This window comes from Osmerus mordax, chromosome 20, assembly GCF_038355195.1.
Source record: "Osmerus mordax isolate fOsmMor3 chromosome 20, fOsmMor3.pri, whole genome shotgun sequence".
Classification (NCBI taxonomy): Eukaryota; Metazoa; Chordata; class Actinopteri; order Osmeriformes; family Osmeridae; genus Osmerus; species Osmerus mordax.
This window is the reverse complement of record NC_090069.1, coordinates 643,281-661,011: the sequence shown is the minus strand read 5'-3', so window position 1 is coordinate 661,011 and position 17,731 is coordinate 643,281. Positions and strand designations below refer to the sequence as shown.

The 17,731-nt window shown below is 48.6% G+C and overlaps 3 protein-coding genes across 4 annotated transcripts; 2 read left to right on the top strand and 1 right to left on the bottom strand.

The window, feature by feature from the left end:
• Nucleotides 1-998: 998 nt before the first annotated feature.
• Nucleotides 999-5,648, bottom strand: bspry (B-box and SPRY domain containing). Its single transcript, XM_067258498.1, has 6 exons — nucleotides 5,175-5,648; nucleotides 3,488-3,586; nucleotides 3,093-3,323; nucleotides 2,860-2,885; nucleotides 2,629-2,753; nucleotides 999-2,106 (listed from the first exon to the last, which is right to left on the bottom strand). The coding sequence occupies exons 1-6, from the start codon at nucleotides 5,571-5,573 to the stop codon at nucleotides 1,571-1,573; spliced, it is 1,416 nt and encodes a 471-aa protein (XP_067114599.1). The 5' UTR covers nucleotides 5,574-5,648; the 3' UTR covers nucleotides 999-1,570.
• Nucleotides 5,649-7,077: 1,429 nt separating this feature from the next.
• zmynd19 (zinc finger, MYND-type containing 19) lies at nucleotides 7,078-13,844 on the top strand. Its single transcript, XM_067258499.1, has 6 exons — nucleotides 7,078-7,273; nucleotides 8,509-8,568; nucleotides 8,679-8,785; nucleotides 9,923-10,063; nucleotides 11,516-11,696; nucleotides 12,164-13,844. Exons 1-6 carry the CDS (start codon nucleotides 7,223-7,225, stop codon nucleotides 12,305-12,307), a joined length of 684 nt encoding a protein of 227 aa, XP_067114600.1. The 5' UTR covers nucleotides 7,078-7,222; the 3' UTR covers nucleotides 12,308-13,844.
• Nucleotides 13,845-14,548: 704 nt separating this feature from the next.
• On the top strand, nucleotides 14,549-16,694 carry tmem141 (transmembrane protein 141). Of its 2 annotated transcripts, none has more exons than XM_067258439.1 (5): nucleotides 14,549-14,709; nucleotides 14,944-15,010; nucleotides 15,189-15,272; nucleotides 15,576-15,683; nucleotides 16,054-16,694. In XM_067258439.1, exons 1-5 carry the CDS (start codon nucleotides 14,656-14,658, stop codon nucleotides 16,137-16,139), a joined length of 399 nt encoding a protein of 132 aa, XP_067114540.1. In that variant the 5' UTR covers nucleotides 14,549-14,655; the 3' UTR covers nucleotides 16,140-16,694. The 2 variants fall into 2 exon arrangements, with proteins under 2 accessions (XP_067114540.1, XP_067114539.1); XM_067258438.1 differs by having other exon boundaries at nucleotides 16,048-16,694.
• Nucleotides 16,695-17,731: the final 1,037 nt, after the last annotated feature.

The window sequence follows — 17,731 nt, the reverse complement described above, 5'->3', positions numbered from 1 at the left end:
CTCTTCTAAACAGTTACTAAACTTTTGTATAGTTATAAAAACTAACATTAACTACGCAAATAGGGTAGGCTATTATATATTTTAGGGTAATAGTAATTTTTCATTCTGATAGGAAAACTGTTGTTTGCCTATTTAGCTTGCCAACGGGTAGCTCTTCGGCGCCATCATGTGGTCCCGCTTGTCTCAGGCTCGTGGCTCATCATCAGTCTTCTGATTCTAGTTTCAGACGCGGTGATTAACGGATAACTAAACAACGTTGGCAGAAATACGGTGACACTTGTAAGTTTGTTTAATTTAGGGTGTGTGTAGGGTTTCCACCCGTCCCTTAAAATACGGAATCGTCCCGTATTTGAGAATAAAATAGCTGATATAATAGCCACTGATGTTTAAAGCCTTTTTTTGTGGTCTCGCTGTCAAACTTTGTTGGTCTGTTTATTATCGTCATAGCTGACCACTTGAGTTGTGATAGAGACTGAGTGCATCTGTTCACATTGATTTCAATAGCAGATATCTTTTTATAATGTCCATTTACCAACCTTAATATTTTTATGAAAACAAGTTGTGATTTACCACCACAACTGCCCCCCCCCCCCCCCCCCCCCCCCCCCCCCCCCCCCGCGCTGCAGCAGGCGTCCCTTATTTTTCTGTATTGAAGGTGGCAGGCCTAGGTGTGTGTGGTGTCGCCACTATTGTTTTGAACTGTACTTATAACTGGCAGCACCGACCTTAGTATCCCAAAACACGGACGGGTGAAGTAGAACGATTACAAAATACGGCCTTAACAATACTGCTGAACCAGCTTGGCATGCCTTTCTGTGATTAACTCCCCACAGCTTTCAGCCGTTATAAACTTTAACATATAAACATATAAACTTTACAAACATGTTTCCGTGTGTGTGCTGCACACACACAAACAACTATTTTGTGTGAAAATGTATAAACAGTTTTCGTGTGTATTTCTAAAATAAACTGCTTTTCCACCATACCACTTGTGTTGACTGAAATGTAATTGATTTAATATCCATAATGGGAAAATAGGCCATGTTTTCCATAATGTCCATAACAATACACTAAACGGAAATAATCATCTACTGTCTGAAACACATTAAACTGTTCCACTGGATCAACCAGTTAAATATTTAGCTTTTAAAAGTTTCAGACATAAAAAAAAACATCTGTATGTAGTAAAATGTTGATTTACAGATTATAAAAATACAAAGTATATAAATTACAGGAAATATAATAGAATTGTAAATGTACAATATTTTGCCAAAATTATGAATGGACAGAGCTACAGAGGACTACTGTAAAATTTGATCAACAGACATACAGATATCTTGAAAAATGTCATTATGTCAGATTAGAGTCCTATGATAAATAAAATATAAGACTAATTCCATCACTATGGCTTTCAGATTGCATACAGTGAAAACCAGATGACAAAATGCATGAAAGGAAGCTTTTCCAACAACAATTCTTTAACTTAATTCTCAGTTATTTTCCTTCCAAACCGGTAGTGACCAGCAGTGACCAGTAGTGACCAGCAGGTGGCAGCGTTGCTGGCGTGCGCTCAGTGCAGGATGGTGATGCTGCGGTCGGCCACAGCGCAGGCGGGAAGGAGAGGCGCGCTGAACGTGTGTCTGACAGAGTGCAGCACCGCAAAGGATTCTGGGTCGTAGAACAGCAGCGTCTGGCTGGGCCAGTCCAGCAGCAGGCCGATGGTGCTGGGCCTGTGCACCACCTGCAGGGCAGTGCTCTTCCCCGCGTGGCAGAAGGAGAAGTCTCCGTCGTAGTGCGACAGAACCCAGGACTGGGCGTTGTAGCCCAGGCGAGCCTCCTTCCCGGAGCCCTTGCGCTCCACGCTGGCGTAGCACACGCCCACCTTGAAGGCCGCGCTCTGCCCCACGTCCAGCACCCAGCTGTGGGTACCAGAGGACAGGGAGAGGGAGCCCAGGGCGTTGGGCCAGCAGTCGAAACGAGCGGGGTCGTAGGGCGGGGACTGGCGGGCCCGCTTGGGCAGGAAGGTCAGGGTGCAAAGGTCATCAGAGAGGGAGAGCAGAGAGCTGACGGTGCGCTCGTTAAATGTCAGGTTGGCTGAACCGTGAGCTGGAGAGGGGAGGGGGGGAGGGGAGGGGAGGAGGAGGGGGAGGGGAGAGAGGAGGGGGGAGTACAGGGTTATTAACTATGCACATACACTAGTGGTACCACTGCTAGAGGATCTCCCTGCAATGTAATGTTACTACAGTGTCTTATGACTGGGATAACATAATATGCCATTGTTTGATCAAAGTTGTGTATGAGTGTATGTTTGTTCTTATTTAAATGTGTTTTTGTGTGTTTATGTGTGTACCTGCCTGTGTGTGTATGTGTGTGTCTCCTGTACAGGGTGCTGCTGTGCTGCCTCACCAGAGGGCCCCAGCAGCAGGGCGCTGGTGTGTGTGTGTGTGTGTGTGTGAACGTGTGTGTGTGTAGGTGTGTGTGTCCTCACCAGAGGGCCCAAGCAGCAGGGCGCTGGTGTGTGTGTGTGTATGTGTGTGTATGTGTGTGTAGGTGTGTGTGTGTCCTCGCCAGAGGGCCCCAGCAGCAGGGCGCTGGTGTGTGTGTGTGTAGGTGTGTGTGTGTCCTCACCAGAGGGCCCCAGCAGCAGCGCGCTGGCCCACAGGGCCCTCATCAGCCTGCTGGCCCCACAGCCTGTGGGCAGAGAGAGCTGCTCCGTGTCACATGGCTCCCCCACACCCTCCGCCTCCTCCACCCTGACAGACACACACACACATGTACTATTAGATAAAGGGTGTTCTCCAGAATGGTATTCATTTGTAGATAATTGTTATAAGTCAAAATGATTTTGAACAGTTTTACCTTTCAGCTATTTCTGAGCCTGCTGACTGAAAGAGAGAAACCAGATCTGTGATTCACCATCATCATCATCTTTATTAACATCTACACACACACCCAACATTTCCTACTATGATAACCCTCCCTCATTCATCCTTTCTCTCTTTCTCTCTCTTTCTCTATCCCCTATCACCCCCCTCTGTCTCACTCTCTCCTCTCCCCCTCTCCTCTCTAACTCTCCCCCTCGTTCCTCTCACCACTAGCAGCGTGTCGGGTGAGTGTGTGAGGGTGTGCACCAGGCGTGCTCGTGTGTTGGTGAGCGTGGCCAGGGCCTGGCTCCAGTGGGCTCTCTGTGTGAGGAGACACTGCTCCACCCTCTCCTGCTCCGTCTGCACCTCCTCCAGCAGCCTCTGCTCCTCCTCCTCCACCGCCTCCCGCACCGCGCTGCCCTGGGACACCACGCGCTCCCGCGCGCCTGCCGCCTCCAGCTGGGAGAGACACACACGTATTCACACACAATCATGAGTGTGTGTGAATGTTGACAGCACGTGTGTATGTGTGTGTGTGGTCCTCACCTGCAGGGTGCGCTCCTTACTGCTCAGAGTGTGTGTGTGTGTGTGGGTGGGTGTGTGTGTGTGTGTGTGGTCCTCACCTGCAGAGTGCGCTCCTTACTGCTCAGAGTGTGTGTGATAAAGCGCTCGATCCTCAAGGCCTGCAGCTGTATCTGCTCACACACGTCCACCAGCTGGTTCTGATCCCACACACACACACACACACACACACACACACATATATCAATATACACAAATACACCCAAACACACACATGAATATACAAATAGCTTTGTAGGGGGTTAAATATTGGCCAAAAAAACACAAACTAATTCCCTATGGTTTAAAGGAAGATGGGAAACTGAACAGTGTATTAGCATGAACCAAATAATGCCAATACAAATAGAATTACAGTTATTTGACTCTGGGTTAAATCAGAGCAAGAATGGTCAAAGTAAGGTTAAAATGAAATACACATTTAATAACATTGCAAATTAATGAAATCAATTACAAGGCAAACATGTTACAAAATGAAGGCTTTAAATCTTACCTACTCTACCATGATCATTGTAAATCAGAGAGAAGAAAGAGGTGAGCAAGGAGTAGGAAAAGGGAGAACTGAGGAGAAGGTCTCAGGAGATGAAGAATCCACAGAACAAATCATTACAATTCCCTTTATACACAAGGACAATCAATCAGACCAAATCTTGAATGGGGTGTGAGAGCCATCAAGTTGAGACCGTCCAGTTTCTGCAGAAACTCCATACTTTAGCATATGAGAGGTTGGAGCAGGTTTGACACCCAGCCTTACAGCTTACACATGTTTACACCCTCAAACACGCGCACTATCACAGACAAACACACAATAACACACAGGTTTACACCCTCAAACACGCGCACTATCACAGACAAACACACAATAACACACATGTTTACACCCTCAAACACGCGCACTATCACAGACAAACACACAATAACACACAGGTTTACACCCTCAAACATGCGCACTATCACAGACAAACACACAATAACACACAGGTTTACACCCTCAAACACGTGCACTATCACAGACAAACACACAATAACACACAGGTTTACACCCTCAAACACGCGCACTATCACAGACAAACACACAATAACACACAGGTTTACACCCTCAAACATGCGCACTATCACAGACAAACACACAATAACACACAGGTTTACACCCTCAAACACGCGCACTATCACAGACAAACACACAATAACACACAGGTTTACACCCTCAAACACGCGCACTATCACAGACAAACACACAATAACACACAGGTGATCCGTGTCTGACTCAGTGTGTCTCGTTAGATTCTTGATATTCATGTTTTCTTTCATTCCATCACAGCGCATCAACAGAGAGCTCTACTGGTGGTTTTTAACAAGTGTCATGACATTAAAGTGTGTCACACTACACACCCACACCACACCCACATACACACCCACATACACATATTAAAGTGTATCACAACACACATACCAGCGCACACACACAAGTATACACACACAGGCCCACACACACACACAGGCATACACACACAAACCCCCAACAAAAACAAGCTAATTCCTGGTGGCAGCTGAATTTGGCTGACCCAGTGCGATTTACGTAAACATTGTCAGAGTCTGTTATGTATTCAAATTTGTGATTTAGGTCTATGGTGCATAAACTTTAACCGGACCAACTCAAGTCTACATACTTACTGGCGACAATAAAAACGGTACATTAATCGATTAATTAGGCTGTTGTTTGTGACTCACCCGTACTACGGTTGCTCTGCTGGCCAGTCGCGTTACCGTGTGGCCCTGGCAAGACCCCACGACGGGACACTGCGAGCAGACGACTTTCTGCTCGGTGCAGCAAAACGAGTCGAGTTCAGAGTCATGTTCCATGCACAGTTCAGATTCACTGGAGAATATTCCCGATTCTGAGTCGGAGATGGTCACGGCTGAAGGGCTCGAGGCGCCGGACAGCGCTGTGACTCCTTCCTTGCTAGGGTGATTTCCGCTCTGCTGAAGTCCACTTGTATTCAAAGCGGAAAGAATGGGTTGTTGAAATTCTATTTTAACGTTTTTAAAACTGTCACCTTCCCCGGTGTCAGGGCCATCGTCCAGTAAAGACACCGGTATTAAATCACATGTATCCTCCTCCGCACTCATGACGACTAGGACACCTAGCTGCGCGGATCGAGTCAGGTGCACTGCCGCACCTACACAACACAGGTGTATTCGGGTAGTCGGTGAACGCGGAAGTAACAGAGAGACTGAGGTCAGAGCTGACAAGCAAGTTGAGCAGGTGAGGGCACAGTTTCACTCCCAGTTTACTGTTTGTGCCCCAAAGATAAAATGTTGGTTTATTTACAATGTAGATGCCTGAATGTGGACAATGGACATATAGCCGACATCAGTGATGGCAAAAGTACACACATCTTTCACTCAAGAAGAAGTAGCCTACAGATAGGCCTACTTAAGTTAAAAAATAAACACTTTTTCACTCAAGTCATAGTAAAGAGGTGTGGACATTAACTTAGGCCTAAGTAAAAAGTAGCCATACCTGTTGGACTTTTTTTCAAAAATATTTTGTAATCTTTTTAACGTTTTATTCTAAACGTTTTTTTCGAAACGTTTTTTTGGAAAATATTTTTAGAACCATTCAAAACTTTTTTTCTCCACACAGTGAAATTAGAGAAGAGGAGGAGAGCAGAAAAGAGAAACCTAAAACAGTAAAACAGAGCAGAGTACAGTCGAGTAGCTATATGTCTCATACAGAATAAAACTAAACTTGACTGATAGGAAATAGGTTTGTAAAGACTGAAAATATCTTCAATACAGTCCTAAGTCACCAATACGATTTACAGTATAGTCTTAATATCAGATTTTCTTCATATGATATCTGAATTTAGATTTAGATTTGATCAACGCTGTATTAACATTCAATTAGGCTATTGAAGTCAGGATACATAATTATAATTCTGTATGAACGAGAAATGTGTACGGTGTCTTTTAAATAAGAAATATCCATTGTGATAAACGTTTGAATCAATTTGATCATTAGTAGGCCTAAATAACATTATTAGAAATGTAATGTCTTGATTTTTTCCAAAGAAAGAAAGGTAGTTTGGTCCATCAACCGCAAATTGGTTATCATCATCTGGAACATGTCACTGCACCCCGCTAACAGGTTCCACAGTTTCGCGCTAAAATACAAGACGAGGAACACGTAATAGGGAAGTGACGGAATTTGGACAACAAAATGGGCGGTGCAACGACAATTCCTCGTTTTCTATTGGGGGATGGGATCGGACAGATTGACGTCGGGGCTTTATGGGGGGATGAAACGGAACGGGCTTATCGATTGGCCTTTTCATGTTTTATAAAAAGTATTTCCATTGGTTAAGATCTATTCGCCTTTGTCCCGCCCCCAAATCTTGCTCGGATTTCCTTATGGTCTACGTTTTGAATCACTGAACAAAACCGAATCTCCCCACTCAATTCTTCTCAAAGAGCCGATTATTCTTTATATGATCACAACAGCGTACTTGTTCAGACGTTTAAATCGTTTTGATGAGTCGTTCGGTTCATTGAAAAGATTCGGATCCTTTGCAAAATTCACATCACCGTTTCCTACGCCAGCGGTGTGTGTATCCGAGGTTTGGAAGCGGGTGGGAAGGACCAAAATCGGGTAGTTACTGACCCTATTTACCGAACCTGGGAGCTCATCGGGGCTGGGGGGTCGCCCTGACGAGTTTTAAACCCAAAGATCGCCTCACCTGTTCTTACAGTTAGTTACTTGATCGTACGCTCTTCCAATGTCGGATTTCAAGCTCGGGATTGTTCGACTTGGCCGTGTGGCCGGGAAGGTGAGCTGGATCTGAGGGCTGCCATGTGCGACAAGGGGAGGGGATCACAAAAGCTCTTACAAAATGGCTCGTTGAGATAGATGATGGCACCGGTTGGGGCTTAATTCAGATTGTACTCTAAAAAGGGAACAGTCTACTTTGGGTTGTCATTTTGGACAGCTTTAGGTTGTTGGCCCACCTCGTATAGTTTGGGCGAATTCGCTCACGAAGCAAAGCCACCCAGCTATAACTAGCTAAGCTAGCGGCTTGCTAAATGGTTAGCTAGCTAACTAGCTCTGGATAGCGAAGTTAGCCAGCGTCTAGACATAGGCCAGCTAGCTGATATGGAGCAACGACATTCTTTGAGAAGTGTAAAAAATGATCCGTTTCTCTAGGCTTTCATGTAGATTGGTGTAATTTCCATGCAACAGACTTGCAGGTTGATAGCTAGCCGTGTGAAATTGTAATGAGGAAGCCATTGCCACGCTCCATCCTAGATCTTCTTTGCAACGTGACAGTGCACCGGCATGACAGCCCGGCATTTGTCTACCAGTTAAAATAAATAAATTGTATATATGTGCGATGTCCGTTAACGCTAAAGTAAATGTGTGATTCATGAGACAGCGCGGTTGTCTGGTTTGTCATGGCTGTATACTAGAGTTGCGTTAGCTAGTTGAGCTGAACAACGGATTAATTTGAGTTGAGTCTGTTACTTGACGTTTTGATGCCCTTATTCAACATATCCGATGTAACAATCGTGTATTCATACAATATTACATTTGCCTGATTGTAGAGTGAATTCGTGTTACGGTTAAGACATTTTTCTGCCATCCTTTTGCCTGACATTTTTTCCAAACCGTTAAACCACTGACACATCACGTGCCAGCTTGGACCTCTGAACGCCAGTGTTGTACTAAAGCACAATAGTCGGTCCCAGAGCGCCTGCATATCATGTTCAGACCTATCTATAATTCCTAACCAGACTTCAAGGTTTTGATTATATTAAATCGTCACATGCTCGGATCATGTGATCCGTAGTGTCATTCCACACACCTTAACTTAAACAGCTCCGTTTTTTGTCCTGCCTTCCATTTTATATACCCAGCTAGTGTGATTCTCTGGCAGTTGCTGTTTCTTGAGCATCACCCTCCAGCTTCAAGTTATGAAGAATGTGTTTCCCATCTTCATACAGTAGCATCAAGACTGCTTATGAGTTAGTCAACCATTTAAGATGACTCCTTTGCTTTGTGTTGCAGACAAAATACACACTAATAGATGAACAAGACATACCGCTGGTGGAGAACTATGCTTTTGAGGTAAGAGAACAGGGATATATTCAAGCTCAAATGTGAATACAGATGAATAATACATAAATGTAAGATGTCAGTACCAGTGGATACTGTATTTAGCCCTCGTTGTGTTTCAGGCACGCATGGAGGTAGATGCGGACGGAAACGGCGCCAAGATCTTTGCATACGCCTTCGACATCGGTAAGGGCCGGTGGGCCGGACGGCCTCTCCACGAGCTGCTCTGGTGAGTCCCTGCACAGTCACACAGGGTGTAGCCCTGCACAGTCACACAGGGTGTAGCCCTGCACAGTCACACAGGGTGTAGCCCTGCACAGTCACACAGGGTGTAGCCCTGCACAGTCACACAGGGTGTAGCCCTGCACAGTCACACAGGGTGGTGTAGCCCTGCACAGTCACACAGGGTGGTGTAGCCCTGCACAGTCACACAGGGTGTAGCCCAGCACAGTCACACAGGGTGTAGCCCAGCACAGTCACACAGGGTGTAGCCCAGCACAGTCACACAGGGTGTAGCCCTGCACAGTCACACAGGGTGTAGCCCTGCACAGTCACACAGGGTGGGAGTCAGGTGGCTGAGCAGTTAGGGAATCGGGCTAGTAATCTGAAGGTTGCCAGTTCGATTCCCGGCCGTGCCAAATGACGTTGTGTCCTTGGGCAAGGCACTTCACCCTACTTGCTTCGGGGGAATGTCCCTGTACTTACTGTAAGTCGCTCTGGATAAGAGCGTCTGCTAAATGTAATGTAAATGTAGCCCAGCGGTTAGAGCAGGGGTGTTCAGCCCTGGTCCTGGTGCCCCCTGTCCTGTATGCTCTACATGCTTCACTGCTCCAGCTGGCCTGTCGTCAAGCTCTGTGAATCTGGTAACAAGCGCTCCTTAGAATCAGGTGTGCTGGAGCAGGGAAACATGGGAAACATACAGGACAGTGGGCCCTGAGGACAGTGGGCCCTGAGGACAGTGGGCCCTGAGGACAGTGGGCCCTGAGGACAGTGGGCCCTGAGGACAGTGGGCCCTGAGGACAGTGGGCCCTGAGGACAGGGTTGAACACCCCTGGGTTAGAGCATTTGACTGCTGATCTAGAGGTGGCAGGTTCGAATCCCCACCTGTAAGCGACTTTTTGATCGAAGCGTCTTCTAAATGAACAGTGTTTGGTGTGTGGGTGTAGCTGGTGGTGAGGGGGGGGGGGGGGGTGATTCATAGGGTAGTTGGAGACAACAGCTGATCTAGGGATGGGCATAGCTCAGTGGTTAGAGCATTCGACTGCTGAAGAAGAGGCGGCAGGTTTGAATTCCCCTCAGATTAAATGTCTGCTTGATGAACACACTTCTTTTTTTATTAATTAATTCCTGTTCCCCCTCCCCCCAGGGAGAAGCACAGAGGAGGCATCGCCCCCAGTTTCCAGGTGGTCCACATCAACTCGGTCACCGTGGACAACCGTCTGGACAACCTTCGACTTGTCCCTGTGGGCTGGTGCCCCAAGCCCGAGGAGATCTCCAGCAAGCAGAGGTAACCTTGCACGCCCCCCTCACCCCACGCTTCCCTCGCACGCCCCCCCTCACCCCACGCTGCCCTCGCACGCCCCCCTCACCCCACGCTGCCCTCGCACGCCCCCCTCAACCCACGCTGCCCTCGCATGCCCCCCTCACCCCACGCTGCCCTCGCACGCCCCCCTCAACTCACGCTGCCCTCGCACGCCCCCCTCACCCCACGCTGCCCTCGCACGCCCCCCTCAACCCACGCTGCCCTCGCACGCCCCCCTCACCCCACGCTGCCCTCGCACGCCCCCTCACCCCACGCTGCCCTCGCACACCCCACGCTGCCCTCGCACGCCCCCCTCACCCCACGCTGCCCTCGCACGCCCCCCTCACCCCACGCTGCCCTTGCACGCCCCCCTCAACCCACGCTGCCCTCGCACGCCCCCCTCACCCCACGCTGCCCTCGCACGCCCCCTCACCCCACGCTGCCCTCGCACACCCCACGCTGCCCTCGCACGCCCCCCTCACCCCACGCTGCCCTCGCACGCCCCCTCACCCCACGCTGCCCTCGCACACCCCACGCTGCCCTCGCACGCCCCCCTCACCCCACGCTGCCCTCGCACGCCCCCCTCACCGCACGCTGCCCTCGCACGCCCCCCTCACCCCACGCTGCCCTCGCACGCCCCCCTCACCCCACGCTGCCCTCGCACGCCCCCCTCACCCCACGCTGCCCTCGCACGCCCCCCTCAACCCACGCTACCCTCGCACGCCCCCTCACCCCACGCTGCCCTCGCACACCCCACGCTGCCCTCGCACGCCCCCCTCACCCCACGCTGCCCTCGCACGCCCCCCTCACCCCACGCTGCCCTCGCACGCCCCCCTCACCCCACGCTGCCCTTGCACGCCCCCCTCACCCCACGCTCCGTGTGTGGGGGACCTGGACCAAATAATGTTCGAAGAGGTCCAGTGAGTATTTTTGGTTGTAATGCCCGTCCCTGTTTTAGAGTGACCTGACCTACCTAGTGCTGTAGATGCTACTGCAAGGCTCAATGTGTACCTTGATGTATAAAACGTAGCTTTGAGAAAGGGCTGCCCCCTCCTCACTGCCCCCTCCTCCCCCAGAGAGCAGTCCCCTCCTCACTGCCCCCTCCTCCCCCAGAGAGCAGTCCCCTCCTCACTGTCCCCTCCTCACTGTCCCCTCCTCCCCCAGAGAGCAGTCCCCTCCTCACTGTCCCCTCCTCCCCCAGAGAGCAGTCCCCTCCTCACTGTCCCCTCCTCCCCCAGAGAGCAGTCCCCTCCTCACTGTCCCCTCCTCACTGTCCCCTCCTCCCCCAGAGAGCAGTCCCCTCCTCACTGTCCCCTCCTCCCCCAGAGAGCAGTCCCCTCCTCACTGTCCCCTCCTCCCCCAGAGAGCAGTCCCCTCCTCACTGCCCCCTCCTCCCCCAGAGAGCAGTCCCCACCTCACTGTCCCCTCCTCCCCCAGAGAGCAGTCCCTGTACTGGCTGGCCATCCAGCAGGTGCCAGCTGACCCTGTGGAGGAGCAGTACCTGGAGCTGAGCCGGACGCGCTACTACAACGCTAACGGGGAGCTGGTGGAGGAGGAGGAGTGTTCCTGCACCTACTACGAGTGTCACTATCCTCCCTGCTCACTCATAGAGAGGAGGGTACGTACACCGCCCCCTGGTGGAGAGGAGGGTGTGGAGGAGTCTGGGTGTGGAGGAGTCTGGGTGTGGAGGAGTCTGGGTGTGGAGGAGTCTGGGTGTGTTCGCCTGTGGTGTTTAGAACTGGAAGAACTTTGTTTATCAAATGTTTTTATCCGAAGCGACGTCCAGGGGAGGGAATTAAACCTTAAACCTCTTGATCTGCAGTAACATGCTCCAACCACTGAGCATTAATAATATCACAACTGCATTACAACATCTCAACCACAGTACTACATAGGGCCTGCGTATCTTGTTTTGAGAAATACTAAATACTTTTATCTTGTTTTGAGAAATACTAAGTTGTTTCGTTGATCTCTGGTGTGCTGCTGTGTAGCTTTACTTCCTGTCTGTCTCAGCTCTTCTTTTAGGTGTGTTGTTGTGTAGCTCTACTTCCTGTCTGTGTGTTAACTCTCTTCTTCTCTCCTCAGCTGAGAGAGTTCAACATTTGCGGCCGCTGCCAGGTGGCGCGCTACTGCGGCTCCCAGTGCCAGCAGAGAGACTGGCCTGCCCATAAGAAACAGTGTCGGGAACGCAAGAGGGTGCTGGCGCTGGAGTCTGAGCCGGAGCGATGATCCCCTCTCCTGGGGAGGAGCCCGGGGAGGAGGACCTGGGAGGAGGAGGGTGGTCTGCTGACAGAGGACAGTGTTGGTTTGGATGGGGAGATGAGGGAGGCACGAAAAACTACATTTCCCAGAGACTGGTAAATCTCCATAGCTTGCTAACCACGTCGATGGGGATGATGGGAAATGTATTTTTTATTTTATTATTTTGATTTCTTCGTGAGAGGGAGACCCTCGATCTACCTGCTGCTATGGATTTGTATGTTTGGGTAACGAAGAGGTCCCATTGGACGAAACTGCGTGTGCTTCTCTGAACTGTGATTGGCTACGTACAGTCGTCATCATCATCATCAGCTTTCTCCTTCCACCCACCAACCAGTAGTGTGTGTGTGAGCGTGTGTGTGTAACCGTGGGGATCGAGGGATGACTTTAGCTGCCTGCAAGTCATCTGGTACTTTGAGACACGGATCTCATCACTGAGAGCTCTCAAGGACCATCTGCCCATCACTCACCTCCCCATCCCTCACCTTCCCATCCCTCACCTCCCCATCCCTCACCTCCCCATCCCTCACCTCCCCATCCCTCACCTCCCCATCCCTCACCTCCCCATCCCTCACCTCCCCATCCCTCACCTCCACCTCCCCATCACTGGTGTCGCACTACCAGTGTTGTGCGTGTACAGTGTGTGTGTGTGTGTGTGTGTGTGTGTGTGTGTGTGTGTGTGTGTGTTGCCAACATGGACTGAAGGACATTGATGACATGTGAACGTGAGAACTTGTCTTTTTTTGTTTTTGGTATTTTCACTTTGTGTGTGGGAGGGAGAGGGTTAGAAGATGTGCTGTTCGGAGCTGTTTCTCTGGTGTTAAACTTCCTGAAACGTCCTTCCTGTCTGTCTCACTCTGTGTCGATGCAACGACTCATCCCTCCAGATGCTCAGTCACTAAGCGCTCCAGGACAGTGGGGGTTCTGGGATGATGAACCTGAACCCCTCCCACACACACCTGGTTGGATTCCTCTCAAAGGAAACACGGAGCCTCTACTATCAATTCCAGTTATTGTTTTCCGTCGGACATTAAAATAAATTGTTTTGTGTGTCAACGTGATTGTAGCAGAAATGATGCTCATGTTTGTTTTTGGAGACTGCTTACCCTGCCCACTCGTAATCTCTCCGCTCACCTGCCCAGCGCGTCTTCCTGTCCGCTTCCTGGTGATGAATCCCGATGAAGGCTCTCGCTCCTGGGTGTTGGGATCTGACACGTGACTCTTCGCTTGGCTGTTTAGCGTGTGTGTGGACGGATTCAGAACACTGTGCACTGACCTGCTGTACCTGCTCTCCCACCAGTATCTTTAACAGTCATAGAGGAGGAGAGATTAGGGGGAGGACGAGTTTGAAATGTCGGGCGTCAGATTTTCTTTTTTTTAAAGAAAGAATAAAACATTAATTACATAGCATAAGGAGCTGCAGTTTGTGAATGGAAGAGCAGTTGAGGTTAACTGACCTCTTTTCACTGTAAAATGAAAAATAAAATAAAGTTTAAAGAATGTTTGACGTCTTGCTGTTAGGAGTTTGTGTGAATTTTTGAGAAATGTTGTTTTCATGCTTCATGTAAAGTCGATGAACCAGGACCAGGATGATGGAAGCCCAGAGGGAGGGCGGTAGAAACGGTCTGATTCGGACCAGACCCAACCTGACCCTGGTAGAAGTGTGTGGGTGTCTGAATTAAAATGTAAAACATTTAAATCTCACCAAAATCGTTGTCCTTCTGAGCCTTATTTATGTCTCAGAGTAAACCCAAGCAGGCAAGAGACGGGTGAGACAGACTGACTGGAAATACGTTCAAAATTCTCAGTTTTTCTTACCTCCACTCGTTTCCTCAATGTTTTTTCCCTCTCTTTTCCAGGATATGCCTTTAGGACCCAGGGGAGAAGTGAAGTCAGGGGAAAACCTAACCATACCTGAATCGTGTTTTTTTGTGTATTGGGATTACGGTATTTACGATTTCTATGTGTGCGTTTTGAGTGCAGTGTTTTAAAAATGACCAAACTGTCAGAAAAATGCTAACCCTAACCCAGGTTATCATTTAGTGCGTTAAAAAGTTAAATATGCTAAACTTTTATGATCGTTTTCATTGTTTGGACGAGCAATAGTTGCAATGTCGATACCAATCCACACGAGGTCGTTGTTCATTAGATGTACAGAGAACTTTCCGTTTCCTTGTCTTCTTCGTGCTTTCCTCCAACCGTACACGGAAGTTGCATGTTAAGTAACAACAATGATGAGCATTCTGACTTTAAGGCACGAGTTTAAGTCATTAGAGGTTAGAAACTAAGCGACTTTATCGCAACCTGTCGCACACAAGATGGTCAACATTGGGCTTACGAAGGTTGACGATGCCATTGCTGCAAAACATCCGGTGTGTTTCACCTTTTGATCTGCTGTCAGTGTTCCAGTCTGCAGAGGACAATGACTGTCTATGACAAATTAGCTAAACTAGCAAATAGTCATCATTATGGACTTGCACGTAACCCCAAACAAGTTGCTGTCTACGAGCAATGATTTTGTTGGAACGATAGAGACATTCTAAGTTACTGGTGAGATAGCTTGGTAGATGCCTAACGCGCCTTAGTAACATGTATGTTCTCTTCAGGGTTTACAGCAGTATGCAGCCTGTCAGTCACACGCCTTCATGAAAGGAATCGGGACCTTCATGTTAGGTGAGTTTTTTATTGAGTTGATTTATCGATTTTGGTTTTGAATATATGTACTTGTGAACGTCGGATGTGCGCTATTTGTATCTTGCGTCTGCAAAATGAAATGTAGGGTCAGTCAGCATTGTAATATGTTTCATATGGTTAAACAATAAACACCCCCCCCCCCCCCCCCCCCCCCCAGGCACCGCGGGGCTGTTCCTCGTGCAGGGACTGCTTCAGAAGAAGCTTCCTTACCCCCTGCAGTGGAACCTGCTCGTCTCTACAGGTGAGACACACCAGCATGCACAGGAACAGCATGGGAAAGTAAAGGATGTTTGAACGAGCAGCCATTAGATCTGTAAAGCTGTACACGTCATGTGAGTTTTCAAGGTGCACAGGAATGATCAGGTCCTGCTTCTCTTTCCTAGCCATCTAAACATAGAACAAATAAGGCCTAAACCTACTACTATTCTAGGACATATATAATAGAAATAATATGGATTTGAGTTATAATGTGTAAGATAAACCACAGAAGAGAAGATATAAGCTATGGAGTGTAAACAGTGTCTGGTGCGTCTAACCCCCCCAGCCGCCTCGTCTGTCGGGAGCTACTTTGTGACGCGCTGGGAGACGAAGCGGTGCACAGACCTCTGGATCCTGACAGAGAAGGGCAAGCTACCGGACACAACACCACAGAGTGAGCACACACACACTCATACACACACACACACATACACACATACTTACACACACACACACATACACTTATACACACACGCACTCATACACAAAACATTTATACACACACACATTTTGTCTGTTGTCACATCCTGTCCCAGGGTTTGGTGTAGCCGTGTGTAAGCCTGCTTCCTCAGAGTGTCTGTGGATGAAAGTTTGCTTAGCGCAGGCTAGTGAGCTAAAACAGTACAATACACACAACACAACACAGACAAATGAAACCAATACAGCTACATTCACAAACAGTACATCACATATAAACAGCAACATACAGTGCATGGTGTCCATGTTGGAGCTGTGATGTGAGTCTGTGTCTCTGTCAGCTGCAGCGGCCAGGCCTGAGGCCGGTGAGGCCCACGAGGCCGGTGAGGCCGCGGGGCCCAGGAAGACTCAGTACGGGGACACGATGGAGTGATGACCACGCACCATGACGGCAGCACTCTTACACACACACACACACACACACACATGAAAAAATACTTTTATTTATTCTAACTTTGACTTTGTTGTGGTTTCAGGATGCTCTCCTGTAACACACACACAGACACCGGTCTTATTTGCAGATACAGCTTTGTTGGAGTTCCACAAATCTGTTTGCATATTTCATGGGATTCGGATGCTAAGCTTTGGTATAATTCTCATGCATTAGCTGGCCTGTCGTACTGCAGATAACGTGTAGTTCCAACACACACCACTAGTGGCCAGCACAGTTCTCACTTTCTTGTGTAACTATTAACAGGTTGCAGTACAGGAAGTTTGAGATAAATGATGCCTTATATGAAGGTGAATTAGGGTCAGAAAGATGTTTAGGACTGGCCCCACAGCTTCAGTCCAGTTTTATGATTCTGAAGATGATGGAAGGAAAAATAATCCTGAATGACAAACGGTTTGAAATTTCATTTGTCTCTAAACTCAGTCTAGGAGCATATTTCTGTTCAGAACATGTGCTGTTTAATTCAATAAAATTATTTGAAGAAAAAAAATGTGCAAAGTAGAGGCAGTTTTTTGTTGAAGTGTTCTGTGTGGTGTTTGTGTTTAATGGTGCTCTGATCCTACTTTATTTACAGATTACCACACATAATCCTTCCACTTTCACATCAGTCCTGAACCCAGGGGTCATTTCCTGACCGGCCCTGATGAGAGGGAGCTGAGAGGAGCGATGAAACACCCAGGAGAAGCTCCCAGACCAGGGACACCAGAGGCACCATGCTCTGGAACAAAAAGCTTAGTTACACTTACATTTACATTTATTCATTTAGCAGACGCTTTTATCCAACACTTGAGTGATTTGTGAAGTTGCGAGTGGTGAACTCTGAACTCGCAGAGTACTGACCCTACTGTAACGTTCAGCAGGGATCGGCTGAAATGGATTAGCCCAAATTGTTCATTTCCTGTGAGCGATAAGCTTGAGATTTACTCCGTAAACAACGGCTTTCTTGTTGTGCTACATACCGTAGTGTACCAGAACTAGAGCAACAGCTGAGGCGACAGTGAAAACACACACTCACACACACACACACTCTCACACACACACACTCTCTCTCACACACACACACACACTCTCGCTTCTCCAACATGTGGAACAGCAGCCTCACACCTCAGGTGTGAACACCATCAGGTGTCATTCGGAGGCGTGAGGGCATGTCATCGTTTGGTGGGTTCATCAGTTTGACCCTTAAAGTCAACTTGGTCCTCCACTTGTCCTTCTTGTCCAAACAACAGCATCTTAAACCGCTCTTCCCCCACCCTGCATGTCCTTTTACACGTCACTTAAAAACTGTCCATCAAACAAAGCCTGAAAATGTCAAAACACATTACAAATGCTGACCTGTTGTCGTCCATGTTAGAACGTTCCCCCCTCAGAACCCCCGCTGGAACTTTCTGTGATTCCATGGCGACCCACAGATGACTTCCTGTCTCTCTTCATTTGGTCTCCCCATCTGCCCCCTCTCACATCTGAAGGCTGGAGCCATCTTGCCTGTGTACGGAACGATAATCTGTAAAGTG

Excerpts from the sequence above, each read along its gene's own strand:
- bspry (XM_067258498.1), bottom strand. The coding sequence starts at position 5,573 with ATGAGTGCGGAGGAGGATACATGTGATTTAATACCGGTGTCTTTACTG. Across the intron at positions 3,324-3,487 it reads GTAAGGAGCGCACTCTGCAG|CTGGAGGCGGCAGGCGCGCG; the intron begins GTGAGGACCACA and ends TGTCTCTCCCAG. Across the intron at positions 2,107-2,628 it reads GCTGCTGCTGGGGCCCTCTG|CTCACGGTTCAGCCAACCTG; the intron begins GTGAGGACACAC and ends TCCCCTCTCCAG.
- zmynd19 (XM_067258499.1), top strand. The coding sequence starts at position 7,223 with ATGTCGGATTTCAAGCTCGGGATTGTTCGACTTGGCCGTGTGGCCGGG. Across the intron at positions 10,064-11,515 it reads GAGATCTCCAGCAAGCAGAG|AGAGCAGTCCCTGTACTGGC; the intron begins GTAACCTTGCAC and ends CTCCTCCCCCAG. Across the intron at positions 11,697-12,163 it reads GCTCACTCATAGAGAGGAGG|CTGAGAGAGTTCAACATTTG; the intron begins GTACGTACACCG and ends TTCTCTCCTCAG.
- tmem141 (XM_067258438.1), top strand. The coding sequence starts at position 14,656 with ATGGTCAACATTGGGCTTACGAAGGTTGACGATGCCATTGCTGCAAAA. Across the intron at positions 14,710-14,943 it reads CCATTGCTGCAAAACATCCG|GGTTTACAGCAGTATGCAGC; the intron begins GTGTGTTTCACC and ends TGTTCTCTTCAG. Across the intron at positions 15,684-16,047 it reads ACCGGACACAACACCACAGA|CTGCAGCGGCCAGGCCTGAG; the intron begins GTGAGCACACAC and ends TGTCTCTGTCAG.